The sequence below is a fragment of the Falco punctatus genome (genome assembly GCF_963210335.1).
Source record: "Falco punctatus genome assembly, chromosome: 7".
Taxonomy (NCBI): domain Eukaryota; kingdom Metazoa; phylum Chordata; class Aves; order Falconiformes; family Falconidae; genus Falco; species Falco punctatus.
In genome coordinates, this window is record NC_137587.1 from 54,354,858 (window position 1) to 54,370,653 (window position 15,796).

General features: G+C 38.6%; 1 protein-coding gene across 3 annotated transcripts in view; it reads right to left on the reverse strand.

The window, feature by feature from the left end:
• Positions 1 to 4,737: 4,737 nt before the first annotated feature.
• The window catches only part of AQP9 (aquaporin 9), a 39,808-nt gene continuing 28,749 nt past the window's right edge, over positions 4,738 to 15,796 (reverse strand). For all 3 annotated transcript variants that reach the window (XM_080396675.1, XM_080396676.1, XM_080396677.1), the window contains one exon: positions 4,738 to 14,529. In XM_080396675.1, the coding sequence (XP_080252801.1) occupies positions 14,367 to 14,529 (163 nt within the window). In that variant the 3' untranslated portion in view covers positions 4,738 to 14,366. The remainder of the gene's footprint in view (positions 14,530 to 15,796) is intronic.

Consider the following 15,796-nt stretch of genomic DNA (forward strand, 5'->3'; position numbering starts at 1 on the left):
TGGGTAAAGATACAGAAAATTTGGGATCTATCACTTGGCCATATTTTTTTCCTGCTATGATGAGTCCATTTGAGTGAAGTGGCTTATTCTACATGGAAGTGCTTTTGCCAGCATAGGCCAATCTAAAGCTTTAATGTATGTGCACCTTAACCACAACGTTAACCAGCTGTCTGTGTGCTGAGACTGGGGTAGTTAGCATGGTATTTTGACCAAGTGAAACTCAGGCAGAAGAACAGGCCAAGTGGCTTTTTGGGACTGAGCTCCCCCACATGTAACATGCCACCTAACTGGCAGAATTAGAATTAACTTGAGAATCACAAGATTCTCTGAGACAACCAAAACTGCGATATAAAGTTAGTGTTTGTATCATAAAGTTTCCCTTAAGTAGGCCACAGTGATGACAGCGAGGGAGGAAGTTTGTTCTTGGATTGCAGGCATTGCCATGGCAGTTTGCAGATGTTAGTTTTCAGGAAAAGCAGCTTTCATGGAAATGAGTTGTATTTGTGGAGAGAGGCTTTCATTTTGTGATACTGGTTTTGAAATGCGTGCAGGTCTGAGAAGTGGCACATACAAGAGTAAGGTAATCAGGATTCAGCCCCCTGTTACTTAATCAAGAATTATAAATCATAGCAACAAATAACAGCATGTTTTTACTTCACAAAGTGAACACAAACTTTACCACAGGACAACACAGCCCTCAAACTGGGGCAAAATGGAGGCATCAGCAGGGTGTTCCACCTTGGCCAATTAACTTCAGGAACAGGTGAGGCTAATTAGCCACAGCTGAAGCCTCATTAGTATGTCTATACAGCTCCTGGAGCCCAAACTAATACCTTCAGTCAGGCATGCAAAGAGCTTGGTACTGCCTTTGGAGAACTGCAGCTTTTTTAGGTAACAAATGTTGCTCAGCTACCTGAGGACACAGGTATGTGCTTTCAGTCAAAGTCTTCAGCATTTCCACTTTGGAGAATTTTTGCTCCAAATCATATAGTTGTCTCCCTCCCTGCCTCCCTCCCTCCCTCCCTGTTGGCCACAGCTGCATCTTGTTTTCTTTGCCTTTTGGCAAGTGTGGCTGGTCAGCTTGAAAAAGCAGAGAGGTGGTCTTTTGTACTTGCAGAACTGCTGCTAGGTAAGATGAGGGTATCTGCCCTGTGTTTCTCTAGGTCTGTATGTTCTAAAAGCTCTTTCAAAAGCCTTGGTTTTTGAGCTTTATTCCATCATAAGCAATCATAATTTTAGGGAGTGCTGTCTTTCTCTGCAGATCCTATGGATTTTATCAGGCACCTGGTGGTTTGTTTGGTTTTTTTTTTTGGGGGGGGGGGTTGTGACTTTTTTTCTGCAATATGGGCAGCCCAACGTCGGGGAGACATCTGTGTTTTCTTCTCAGATAAATGGTATGCCTTTTGAAAACTACTTGGTGCCTGGAGTGTTCCATTGTTATTTAAAGACTTAGTCTCAGCTTTTGATAAACTCTTCAAGTAGGACAGTGATTATTTGGTGGTCTCATCTTTGGAGGAATTTGAGAGAAAGCTACAGGCTACTTCTTAAAAATCAAGTTCAAACTTTGAAATAAAATAAAAACTTGTATCACTTATTTCAAAACTGAATTGACTGGGGTTTCTCATATTTGTGCATCTTTTGGTTTTGTGCTCATAAGGACCTGAAAATTATAATCAGGTTATACTCCTGAGAGTAGTGGGGGTTTTCTTCCAGGTGTGCAGCAACACATCATCAGTAGGGTAAAACCAACCCGTGTCACAATGATCTAATCCCAGCTTGTGTTACCTGCTAGTGGGTGAACAATCCAATGCTTGGTGAATTCCACCCACCCCCCCCCAACACAGGTTGGGAAGATGAATATCCATATTTGAAAGTGTCTTGGAGGAGGTCAAATTTGGTTGGCGTCTGTAAGAGGGGTTAACTAAACTGTGTCAAGGTTTTCTGCAACATGTTACACTGAAAATAAGTACAAAATGTAATCAAGTCTTTATGGGCTAACATCTGTAGAATAATCTTATATCCTTATAAATTCTTATAATATATATATAAATTCTATATTGTTATAAATATTCTTCAATAAATTGCTTTCAAATGAGGGCTATCTGCTGAGGGTTAGCTGTTAAAAATGTTTACCTCTCTGTTTATAGTTTTCTTAATCTGGATTGTTAACAGAAGTGCAGGCAACTCCTTTAAATATTACACATTTCCAAAGAGTTTGACTGAAGCACACCAATGGATTATTTACTGCTGACAGTGCTGGCTATTATTGTGAGATCAACAACTTAAATATAGACTAAATAATTTTAGTTCCTATGATTGTAAGTGGGCAACTACTGAAGTATGAAAGTATACCTTTTAAGTCTAGGTCAAAACAATCTAGTATGAGAGCAATGATTAATGTTCTATGAAGTGTGAGAATCCCTCAGAAAATGCAGCTTTATCCTAGGAAGTATTGAGATGGAGAAAGTAGGTAGATATTGTATGTGTGCCCATGGAGAACCTGATTCAAAACTCACTAAAATCAGTGGGCTTACTTTCAGTGGGAATGAAGTCCTGAATTAATGTATTGCATTAATTCCTATAGCAAATACAGACCTAGTCAATTAATCATGACTGCGGTTCAAAGCCATGACCCTCTCCAGTGGGCTCCAAGTGGCTGGGGAGATTTTTCGGGAACCTCAAAATTCTAATGCACGTCTTGAATTTGGAGATATGCTGAGTCCATTTGATATGACTCAAGTTTTAGAGCATTTTGAAGTATATATTCATTCTCTTATGTGAGTTTCAAACTGTGGATAAGTTTATTTTTAATAATTTACAGAATTCAGAGAATTTTGGACTATGTTTTCATACAGTTAAGTGTACTTCAAACCATTAATAAGTTTTCTTGTAATCGCTGTCATTAAAACTGAGGCAGATTTGTGAGAACATGATTTGATTTGGGTTTTAAGTCTTTTTCTGAACATTATGCAAAACAAAAAGAACTTTGGGAACACAAATATGCAGGTTGAATTGTAGCATTATTTTCAATTATCCTGGGAACTCGTTACTTTCTTATTATAACTTTGATCTAAACATAATTTTGTGTTAAGTAATTAAGCAATGAACTTGCTCTCCTGTTTCTCATAATAGTATGCTTAAGTATATATAATTCTCTATAGGTAAATGGTACTGTGGAAACATTGTTCTGATTCAGAATCATTAGCTGATAAGAAAGAAATTAGTGACAAGGAATCTGTGGTCCCACAAGATCAAACGCTGTTTTGCAGCTACCTTGGCCAGTGTACTAAGACGATACGTAGCTTTCAATATTAGTCTACATGACTAGCCTATCTTCTCATACTATAATCAGATCTTTTAATAACATTTCACTTTGATAGTGCTCCTAATGTGACAAGGGCAGAGAACATAGAGCCCAAGCGATCTCTTTTTATATTGCCTGATTTACATAATTTTTCTTCTGTTTGGTGTCTGCAAGATATTTTCTGGCCATGTGTTATTCTTTAATCCAGTGACTTTTGTTTAGACCAAATTTTAAACTCATGGACTCCTGAATTTGCTTATTGTAACACCTATACATAAACTGCCTAGAAACTAGACAATTTCAGTACCCTGACATCTTTAATTTTTTTTGTCCTTGATGATGTAATGACCACATTTCCTCTACTGTTTTAAAACTTCTTCAGTATTGAGAAGATACAGAATTTGCAAAGGGGGGGGGGGGGAGGGGAGGATAAAATTAATAGGGGAAAAGTTTAAAATATCACAGGATGTGTACCTTTAATTCTGTTCTTTTCAGAGGCTGGAAGGAGAAAATTCAAATTTATTACAGTTAAAATATTCCTTGAAAAACTGAACAAGAAAATATTTTATTTATTTTGGAGCATTGTAATAAATCAAGTGATGTAATTCTGGATGAAGACCCATTTTCAATGCACATTTAATAGATCTCAAAATTTTGGCTTATCTGGCATTTAAACAGTCGTGCTTCCATACACTTCATCTATGCCAGCGGCCTGCTTTGTACCTGCAAAGCTGTATTACTGTTTTATATATAGTCTGTTCCATATGTGGGTACATATGAAAACATCACTCAGGGTTCATAGGAAAACACTTTTTTTTTTCAAGAACGAACCTTGAGGAAGAGAGTTGTGTGTAGGTTTCTGTAACTTGGATGCTAAATTCAGAACATCTTTGCAATTTGTCTGCAACTATTACAGGTTGTATAGCCCTCCTTGGCACAGCGATGGCTGATAGGTTTCTCCACCCTTCTGCGGAGAGCTTACTTTTGCAGTTTTCAGGACATGGAAGTCAGGAGCTGTTCTGTTTTTCCCGGGCAAATCTGTCTCTGTAATTTTTTGGCCCTTTGACACTGCAGCAGGAAAAAGTAGTTCTCCCCTAGGAAAATCTGAGATATTGACTAAGCAGTAAACCATTTGATTGTTGCTGATGTGAGATATTCCAATGTGCTATTTCAATAATGAGCACTTGCCTTAAAGATTTTATCAAGGTTCCCAGGAGGCTGAAACAACCAATTGGCTTAACACTGAGCTCTCCATCTCATTCTGGAACATCTAGCTTATGTTGTTGTACGGGTCACTTTACCACATTCTGCCTCCTTCCCTGCAGCTCCGTTAGCCGGTAACTAGTGGTGGAATGGAAGCAGCCCATTTCCCCCAACAGCCTCTTGCATACAAAGGTAGCTGTTCTTTTCTATCTTTAAAAATACTTCAAAACTAATGACATGGGTTTTTTTTATGCAAGTACAACAAATAACCTAAAAACAGAACTGTAGCTGGAATGTGAGCTACTTAGCATAGATTAATGTGTTTATTAAAAAATCTAGGGATTTTGGATAGTCTTGTGAGATACACATGACCTTTTCATGATATTCCCCAGAGATACTAGTCATGCTGTCCAAAAGCAGCATAGGGTAGTTCAGTCTCATACAAACAGTATAATTCAGGCAACTTTGTGTCTGCTAATGGATTATGAACATAGTAGTTCTGCTCAAATCACCTTTCCAAATACACCACATATTTGAAATATTGCAATTATTGGTGCAGAAGGCTCGTACCTCTGGATGTAAGTTTTGTGCTTTCATTGTTAAAGAATCAGTTTCTTCTCTTAGCTTATGCTAAACGCTTCTCTGTGTGACAAGGAACCAGAATCTGCCTCTGAAACTCCATGTGGTAGAGTATGGTAATCTCAGTTTACTGGAAGTTCTTGCAGTCATAAAACTTTCTGCATTTGTTGGAAACTATATTATTGGCAGTTTCAGCAAAGAGGTCAAGGACTGCAGAAATGGTGTAGGCTAATACATCTCCCCTATGATAAATGGCTAAGTCTGGGGTCAAGGATTCTTGTGGGGCAGCACAGAGAAGCTACGTATTATCTTATCCACAGTACTATGGGGCCTCATCATTGTGTTTAGTATCATACAAACACGTAACAAAACAGTCTGCACTCAGACCTTGAAGTCTAATTGTTGTCCTCCCTGTCTGGGCACAGAGGACCTGAGTGACCCAAGTGTGGCATCTCCTATTTGCATTATGTTTGCTCACTCTGTTTTATACTTACGCTGCTATTGACTACTGAAGCCACCTCTGTAAAAACAGTAGGATCAATAGACCTTGCTCTTACAAATTAATTTTTAACAAGCTGTTAACATTCGAAAAATGTTCCAAGACAGTCAAATAAGCAAATGGCTTAATAAAGTACAGACATAATCAATGTATTTCAAGATTGAGACAGATAAATAATTTTTAAAATTAATGTGATCTTGCCATACTCATCACATTTACAATGTATATTTTTACATTAAAATGATGTTTCTGTAGCATTTACCACTGTGTCACAATCTTCAAAAAATAATATAGTAAGTAATGATGACAAACAGCATCCCGTCCAAATCAAACTAAAACCAGATTTTGTTTAAAAATAAATAAAAATACATTGGTGAGTATGGGGCTCATTATTAAAACTTGAATTGCTGTGGCTTTTGATATGTAACTGACAAAAAATATTCTAGGTGGTATCGCAGTGTTGATGTTCAGACAAAAAATTGGGGTCTTTAAAGTACCGCCTTCTGCCAGGAGCTGCTCTTTGCCAGGTAAATGCTTATGGCAGCAGCCTCAGCAACTTAGATTAACCTCTTCTGCGTGTGTTTGTAACACCCCTTGGCCCAAGGTGCCCCAGAAGAGGAATTGCATGCCTGAAGTACCTCCTTATGCTGTAGTTTTACATTTGCTACCATAGATTTTTTTTTTGTGTCTAATCTTTTACCTGCCCCTTACTGCAGAACAGCTGGACGCCCGTAGTCAGCACTGCACCCCTCCTAGGCAGTCTGGCTCCCCTCTTCCTCCGTAACAGTGAGGCTGAGGTACTGCCATGGCCTTTGTGCTGGATGCTGCTGCTGATAAAGCTGTCCTGCAGAATAAAGGACTGCTCTGACAGGGAAAATATTCCCAAAGCCACTTTAGGAGGAAGGGCTGTGGGATGAAGCCCTCTAGGGCTGACTGAGCCGCTGCAAATTTTTGGAAGCCAAGTGTGTAACACATTGCTCTTCCACGGTCCGACACAGCACGTGTGTGGTGTCAGGGAGCTCCACTATATACCAGAGTTGAGGAGTGAGATGATAGTGAAGGACGATGTGTTTATTATTAGACCAAATAAAACCACCAGAAAGAACTGCATTTATGTGTTGGGGTAGTTTTTATTATTTTCAATAATAAAAAAAATATTTAACAGTTCAAAAAAGTTGGAACAGAGCAGAACACCTTCAGGAGCATCGGGGAAAAATGATGACAGAAGCAAAGTTCATAGCCAGACACTATGAAGTTAGAAATCTATTAAGGAAAAATAAGTTTGAAAGTAAAGCAAACTAATTATTTTTGAGCATGCTTATTTCAGTCATGATAATGTTAAAACACCATCAAAAAGGCTCAGATCATAGGAGTTCTTTTGCAATGTTTCATTTTTCTAAACTGTACGCATTTGCTATTTGGGAATGGAGTGAAGTCTCTACATCTGAAGAGAGATGGTTTGGGGTTTTTTTTTTTGATACCTATGCTCTAAAGTTTACTTATTACTTTTTTAGGGATATATGTTTGTTTCTGGCTTTCTAATTTCTAATGAAATTACTTGAAACCAGATGTACAAATAAGAACTCTGTTAACCTTAAACATTTTCCATCCAGAAACTGCAAGACCAGCTGATTCTTACTGATTTATATATAACCTCTAACATGATTTAGCTAACTACAGTTTCACAGGGTCAGTCTTTTATAACAAATAAAAATTGCCAATGCCTTGGGGGAAATCCAAATCCCAAGTACTGTAGATCTCCCTTAGTGAGATTATTTTTGTCCTGCCAGGATGCTGTAAGCAACACAACTGACCAAAAGCAAGGAAAGTGTGCCAGATGAGTTGTTGGAAACCCAGTTTACTAGTACTATAGATTGTATGGAGCCATATGCGTTTTGAAATATGTCTTGAAATTGTTTGGGGTTTTTTTTGTTGCATCATTGAAATGGAATCTTTTGGATGGGGCCTGGTGCTCAATGGATGTGAAAGATGAAAGACCAGTGGCACACAGTCAAGACAGGAGTCTGAGAGAGATCCAGAGGCCTGCTGCCGGTTATACTATAAACCAGGTAAAACACTTGGAAGAAGAAAAGGCTACAGATCTACTTGCAGGCAGGGTGGATTTTTGTCCCTTGTTTTAAAGCTGTACTGTTTGGTTTCTTGTGTTTCCCTAATTTCAAGGAACCACCTGTGATAGCAAATGGAGCTTATAATGGCTTTCAGTATTCTGTAACTTTTAGTATTTTTTATTTTTGTGACAGAGCAGATTGAAACGTGTCTGTGTTCATATCCACATTTTGTTCCAACGTTAGATTTTCTTGGATCAGAAGCCTCTGAACTGCTAGTAGTGTTTGCGTTACCTTACGTTTGCAAATGGCCTGTGTCTTTGAAGCATTCTTATGTGAAGACTATTCGTAGGTATAAAGACTTTCCATCAAGGTTTGTCTGTTGTTGCTTTTCTCCTCCAAGACTTGCTGGAGTAGCCTTTGCATTTGCTTTATCCCCTGGGATTCCATGGTAATCTGGCAGCTGGATTCACGTTCCTTTTTATTTGTGTTTCTGATAGCTGTTCTTCAGTGCTAGCATCTTCAAAAACATGCGTTGTTTCTACAGCCTGAAAAACATGAACCCACTGGGGATTACACGTGTATGAGATGAAATTCTCTCTGCGCTGAAGCCAGACAGGCTTTCTGCCTTAGATGGCAAAATGGTTACGTAGCAGAAGTTTTCTGCAGTGCGTAGCTATCAGTTGCCAATGTCTTGAATGTCTGAGATGGAAACTAAGATAAAACAATTCTAGTCTTAGTATTGTGCAGTTTTAATAGAAAGGTCCTTAGTGCCTTTTGAAGGGCTGCAGCAAGGTTCACAGGGCTGGAAATTAATTAAAGAACCTTACTCCCTTTTTCCCACTGAAATTTGCATTCTATCTTTTTTTTTTTTTACTTTGATTTGGTACTCTGTAAATGTTCAAATTGTCAAATTTTGCTACTTTGTTATGGAAAACAACACCATGGTAGTTTAGTCCTTTTATTCTCAAATATAATTTATTTTGTTAGACTATTTAAAAGGCATTGACAAAACACCCAAATCCTTAATTCAGCAATGTTTGTTGCCAAGCATGTGCTGCTGCTTTGGCTTAGTGTTTGTTATTTGATGCCTTGGTCATGCTACAGAAAGCATTGCATCTGTTCAGTTCTGGTTGAGATGGTTCATTTCCTTCTATTCAGATGCTGACTTTTCAAGTCTTAACGCATTGTTTGCTTTGCTGCTTTTTCATTTACAACCCTGTTAATAACTGGAAGGCAGGCAAAAGAACTCTTAATGAGAAGAGTTGTGCAGTGAAACAAAGTACTGTTATTTCTGAGGGTGTGGAAAGTATTCTTCATGTATTAGACTCTTATGTGCCCAATGCTGAGGAATGAGTAGTAATAATATGCCCAAACTGGTCCTCTTGGTGATAATAAGAATGTTAGAATTTGCATCCAAGGCAGACGTGAGGTGAACATGTCTAGTAGGTGAACAAAAAGACGATCTTCTGATGGTGTTACTTCACACTGTTTATTTCTGTGTTCCTCAGTGAAATGTACACTATTTTTCTGAAGTTACCAAGCATTTATCAATCAACCTCCTGGCTGACCTCTGGCCAAAAGGGCTTGCTTTGTTTTACTAGCTGTTGAAGTTTTCTCTCTTCTTTATTATTGCATTATTAGTCAGTGTAGCATGTAGCAGGATACTTACTCTTGATTTCTGTATGGTTAGAGCAATGTTTTGAGTGTGAAAAGAAAGCTTGATTTCTAATAACTTGAAGCAGGCTGCTCAGTCCCTAGGCAGGTCAGAGAGGGACTGTATTAGTCTGTCCTCCCCTGTCACGGGAAAGGAGCTAACTGGGTCATTGGGCCAGAAAGCTTGATCATAGGTGATTAAAGGTGCTGTAATATTCATACTTCATCTTAGTAACACCTTTTGAAAGAAGTTGTGGTCAGCAAAGAGAAAAATGACATAAATGTTATGTCTAGCTCCATACTATATGGATTTCTTTAATGTTAGATTCAAATATACAAAGAACCATGAATGGCTAAAAATATTTACCTATTGCTTTCTCCTGTGAGACTATGCTATTAGAGTGTGCAAATCAGTGGAAAGACACTAACACTCTCAGTGCAACAATTATAAATGTTTTTAACAATCTGTAAGTGCGAACTAGGAGATAAAAATCCAAACTACTAACTGATATGTTCGGTTTATTTTTTCTGGATGATCTTGCACTATTTTTAATAGTAGCTTGAAGGAAGGCTTTAAAAACTATACATGTTTGAAAGAAGTAATCTGTCATGCAATAACAATTGTACTAAACAGAAAAAGAACAGCTGTTACTGGAAGTTACAGTTAATTGTTGTATTTTCCAGCACAAGGTTGCTTGGTGGGAACAGTGGGGGGAAAAATGCAAGTAACTGCCAAAAAAACAAGCATGTGAGGTGAAACTTGAATTTGCTCTCATGAGAACTTTCTAAGATTCATAAGTAACTGAGAAAAGCATACTATATTTAAATCTCCGGAGATCTATTGTACTGTATAGAGACAGAGCACAGCACACTGTTGGCAGGAGAAAGGAGAACAGAAAATCAGAAAGACTGATGGGAAGGTAAGGGTCATTGAGATGGATGGAGGATAAAACACCTGATGCCACTTCAAGTTGGTTTCTTTTGTGCCTTCCTGAGTAAGTCTGAGGTTCCTAATCTTTCCCTCTCCCCTTGCCCCCACAGAACAGGTTTTCATGTGCTTTTTAAATAAAATGAGCAAAGCATGTCTCTGTTACGAGTCTGTAGAGTAGAAGAGAGATAAATTGACTTGAGGCATCTTGTAAGTGCTGTAGGCCAGCTCTGATGTGATATATGCATGCCTTGAAAGCCATCTCTGAAGAGAGACTTAAGCAAAATATCTCACCTAGGTTCTGGCCATCGTTAGACCGGTGGGAAAGCTGTGGCAGAAAGCATCCCTAGGCAGGCTGCAGACAGGAATGGGAAAAGGTCCAAGAGGCAAGAGGCCTTGCTCTCTCACTGTTGTTTGGGTCCTCCTGGCCCAGCAATGGCCATTACTCATATGTGAGCATTTCTCTGCTTTGGCACTGCTTCTGACCCCAAAAAATCTGCCACAGGGTCTGCGCTTCAGGAATACAGCTTGTTAGTCAATGTGTTTTTGCAGCACAAGGCTATAACACACTGTAGGTCGTAATAGGCAGCTCTTTATTTCTTAATATGTCCTTAGGTGCCAGAGGGGAGATTTCTTTATAAAAATAGTACTGGAATGCATTTATTGGGGATTGACTGTATTTATTTTGAACCACAACACATTTATCCAGATCCACAGTCAAAGCTACAAGAAAGTACTTTCCACTGTACTCTGAGCACTTAGCCTTGCCTGTATTGCCTCCCATTGTGAGTAATTCCACTGGCTTCTATGAAACAACATGCAGTAGCCAACCTTTAACACCGTACTATTTTCAGGATCATTCTCAAAATTACTTTGGTACTAAGTTTAGCTCTAAAGAACAAACACATTGCTGTTCCACCCCCACCCCACCCCCCAAAAAAAAACCCCAAAACACCCCCCCCAAAAAAAAACCAAAACAACAAAGTTGAGCAGTGCACTAAAACCTATATTTTTAGCATTAAAATGAGTAAGCCTGATTACTATTAATTCATTAACCAGAATGTCTTACAGCTGGAAAAACTACTTCTTGCCAACCGTATTAGATTAATTCAACATGAGTGTGACCACTGAATATCAGTTGATATTAGAAAATTGCATAGTTTATGCAAAGTAAAAACATGTTTTTGTTTTGCACAAAACAGATCATGATGTCTGTGTAAGTTTATGGCATGACATGATTGTGATTGTTCCCATTATATTACGGAGAGACTGGTCATGGTTCTTTAGTGAAGATCCAGCTAAGTTTTGTCTCTAAAGCAGGAATTCATTCTTATACTTACAAATGTAAACTATGTAAAATTTGAGGCAGGTCTGTAACACCTTGTTCCTGAATGAAATTCTGGCTTTTGTGAAGTCTGTATGGATTGTGGTATTAGTACCATGTGTCTTCAAAGAATTCACAAATGTATTCAATGAGTAATTAAAACTTCAAAATAACTTTTTTAAGCAAACACAGAACTGACAACTTGTTGAGAGCATATTTTAGATATTGCTATGCTATCACGCTAGTGTCACTGCTTGCATTTTGTGTGCTGATTACTTCAGCTAAGTAAATATCAGTTATATAGAAATTCAGTACATAGGAATGGCATAAGTAGGAGAAACAAGGTTTTGTGTTGTTTTACAGACAGAACCTATTGTGATCAGAAGGATTTTGAGAAAATGTACAGCTTTATGTACCTTGATCAATGCACAGCAAGTGCAGGCTGGTCACTCAGTAGGTTGTATAAATAAACTGTCCCTTTCTCATTCTTGACCCTTATTCTGCTTTTCCCCATGTTTTCCATGGTGTATTTAAGGAAGCAATACCACGAGGTATACGAAGCCTACTGAATGATAACCTGCCCTTACCATTTTGGAGAAAATCAGTTACTTCTGGTTCATCAGCTGTCTATTTTGATTTTCTAAACAGATATTTCATTTAGACGTTGGCATCAGTGGAAGAGTAAGTGCCTTTTAGACCTGAGGGCAGCCCTCTGACTGTTCCTACCCATGTAATCCCCGTCTAGACACCGATGGCTGGTAGCCACCCAAGAGTGCTCCTGCCAGGTATCACCAAGGGGTGAGAGACAGCACACATTGCAAGAGGGAGGAGCAGTCTGCGATTGCTTGTACACACCACCTTGTTTTACGTAGTGCAATTTATCAGTATTCAGGACAGATGAACTAGTTTGTCTGTGCTGCCAATGTAGGGTCTACAGTTAGGAATAATTTCCCTATTGTGCTCTTGATTGTCCTGTATCTGCCTCTGCTCACACTGAGGACTGATTCTGTAAACGTTCCCTCCTTCTTATTGCGGCTCTCCGGATAATGATACAATGCAGCCAAATGTGCATGGGCATAGCTATTAGCAGTTTTTACCCACAGCAGAGAAACGCTGAATCAAATGAGCATTTTCATTATAACAACTCATAAAGGGTTGATATGGTCTCTGGGCAACCTGAGTTCATTACAGTTCTGTAAGTTTTCTTCAAAAACATAATTAAAATTGGAATTATCCTCCCTCAAGTATACAGCATCATCTGACTTTGAGCCACAGCAAGCAGAGCTTTGCTCAGCCTGCTAATTCAGCTCCTTTGCTGCCATGAATCTGGCAGGGAGCATGACCAAGGCGTGCAGTGGCACAGGCCTGATCTGCCCAAATACTGGGGCAGATTCTGACCATGATATTTTCCAGACTGCTTCTGTGGATTCCTTGCCAAAGTGCACAGGCTGTTACTGGCAACATGAAGGGTTCCTCCCTTCAGGAGTGAAATCAGAGAAGTGTAGAATTCTAGGGAGCAGAACAGTAGGCATTCAAAGGGAAGGGCACCCCGGAATAAGTGCATTGAACTAGTATCCTGAAGTTTTGCCATGAAAATAGCTCGGTAGCATCACTGAATGGGATGTCTCTTTTATTCATAATCACCACCAACAACCATATATATGTGTACATATTGGGAATGAACTTTGATTTAATCGGATACATTCAACTCGCAATGATTCAGCAGAAATAATTCCATTTTTCAAGGCTGGATATTTAGGAAGTGGCCTATGTCCAACCACTGCTGTTTGGCGAGAGAGAACCGCTTCAGAACTCTGCAGAAGCAGGCCTTTGGGAATTCAGACCTACGACTAGGTCTGAGACCAGTTTCTAATTTTAATTACTGCTACCAAGATAAAAATTACTCCCACAAGGCAAATGAAATCCCCCCATGCAGATCAGCAGCAGAAGGCCTCTTTAAAGCTTATACAGATGTAGGCCTTGTCCTGACCTCTGCACAGCGTAGGCCGGCAACAGAGGCTTATCTCCACAGGAATGAATTTTATCCAGAAAGCACAGTGGAAGATGTTCAGATTAATATTCTAGATTAGGCTTTTAATATTGGGTAGTATAAAGGTCAAGTAAATAGTTTAAAAGTAACTGAACATTACTGCTGTGAAGAACCTATACAGAAGTACAGCTTTGTCTTTTTTGGTGTGGATCTTATAACATAGAGATTTTACTGGTTTTGATAATATTCTGAGTTACTTAACCTCATCACTGATGAGCTGATTCCATGCTGTTCAATTAGTGGCTCCATAAAATTAAGTTATTTAAAAATACTTCAATGGACATTTAGGCAATTTGGGTATTGTTCTTAATTTTCAGACAAGCCATTATTTAATAATGGCTACAAGAAGTGAGCAATGCTCTTACACATTAAATCAGCACTGAATCAATTAGTTACAAAACTGCATGCATAGGTAGTTATCTATTTTCAGTCAATTAGGCAACATGATTAAGATCATATGTGTTGAATTAACAGGTCAGTGCATAATCTTGCTACAACTTAATCTAGAATATAACTTGATCTGAAAGACATATGAAAAAACCCAACAATTTACCCTTCCCACTCCCAAGTTCCCAGTTTTGAATGCGATCAGCCCAGTGTTTCATGGAAAGTGTTCAGTTCTGAACTTGTCTTCTGTATAGATTTTCTGCTTTGAAATGTGAATTTCTAATTGAAGCATTCAGGTTTTATAACATGGTCCAAACAATCATTCGCATAAAAACTGCACAAGAAAATGAGAGAGAGAATTCTTTACTTCTTACTCCATATTGGTTAGTTCGTATTTATCGTATGTATCATTTTCTTCTCCTGGCTGAGTATCTGAATGATGGATTTCAATAAAAATGATGTAGATCATTGCTCCAAGTACGCCTCCCAGCATAGGTGCAACTATAGGGACCCACCACCAATTATTTCCAGCCCTGTAAGACACACACACAGATACACACACACAAAAAATAATTGTTATTCTAGTGAACACCCTGCCTTATATCTGGCAGTGAACAAACATGAAGGTGTGACACTTGCTATATTGTAGACCTTTCTGTTTTGACTCACATTTCTGTAAAGGGGTGAGACCCCTGTCTGTCCTGCCCCTGTTGTGGTTGAAATGCTAAGTAACAACCACAAAGCACATTGGTCTACATGCTGTATTTGTGCCTTAGAAACAAGGCCTCTTTACTGCATGTCTGTTTTTGGGGGCAGGGGATAATTTCTCTCTTGTGGAAAACGGGCTTCATTGACTTACAATGAAACAAACAGGGACATATTTATGGCACAGCAGTCTTGACTGATGCTGTTGCCAGATGCTCATGAATAGGTTTTCAGGAGTGATTGATGCAAATGCATGTTGCAAAAATGCGTCACCTCATCTGCATGGAAATTTGCAGGTTCAGGCCTGCAACAGCATATACGATGTTCCTCTTGACAAATATAACAGATTATACCTGATTTTAAGTAGATTTGCCTTAAGGACTGTAATAAAACACTGACTGTAAAGTAGATTATACTTGACCAGAGCAGTCAAGAATCAAATTTCATGATGTACTGTCTCATCCCTGCGTTTAAAGTGTGGGGTCTTTCAGTAAGAGGTAGATTAGCGTTTAGAAGTTTTATACACCTAAAACTTAATCATTTTTAGAATGGCTGTGTTCAGTAAGAAAGTCTGGTATATTGACTCCACTGAAATGTTTACATTCACTTTGCACAATTACTAGGATTTAATTTTAAATGTGAAGATTTATGAACATTTTTAAAGAAACAAGTCTACTGTTAAATGATATAAAACAGTAATTAACAACCTCCTTATGCAGGAGACTTGGGCTTGTAGAATTACTCTCCCTTTCTGGAGGTCTACATCCAGACAGTAAATTACTGAGTACTGGTTTCAGAGCACAAACTTTCCTAACTGTACTGGTGCATGAAGGTTTTTTGATTCAATAACATGCTGTATTAATTGAATATGTGAGTCTGCAGTGAAAACCCAGCCACCTCAATTTCATGCATATTGAAAATGGAGAAGTAATGTATTTTTTTTTTCTCTCCCAGAAATACAAAGGGACAAATTAATCTGTGAGAAGAACTTTACAGGAAGATGCCAGGGGAATTTTTAAACCGTAAGGATAATTATGCAGCACTCATTCTATAGACGTATAGAGAAGTGATCTCATGGTTAAGAAAAGAACAGAG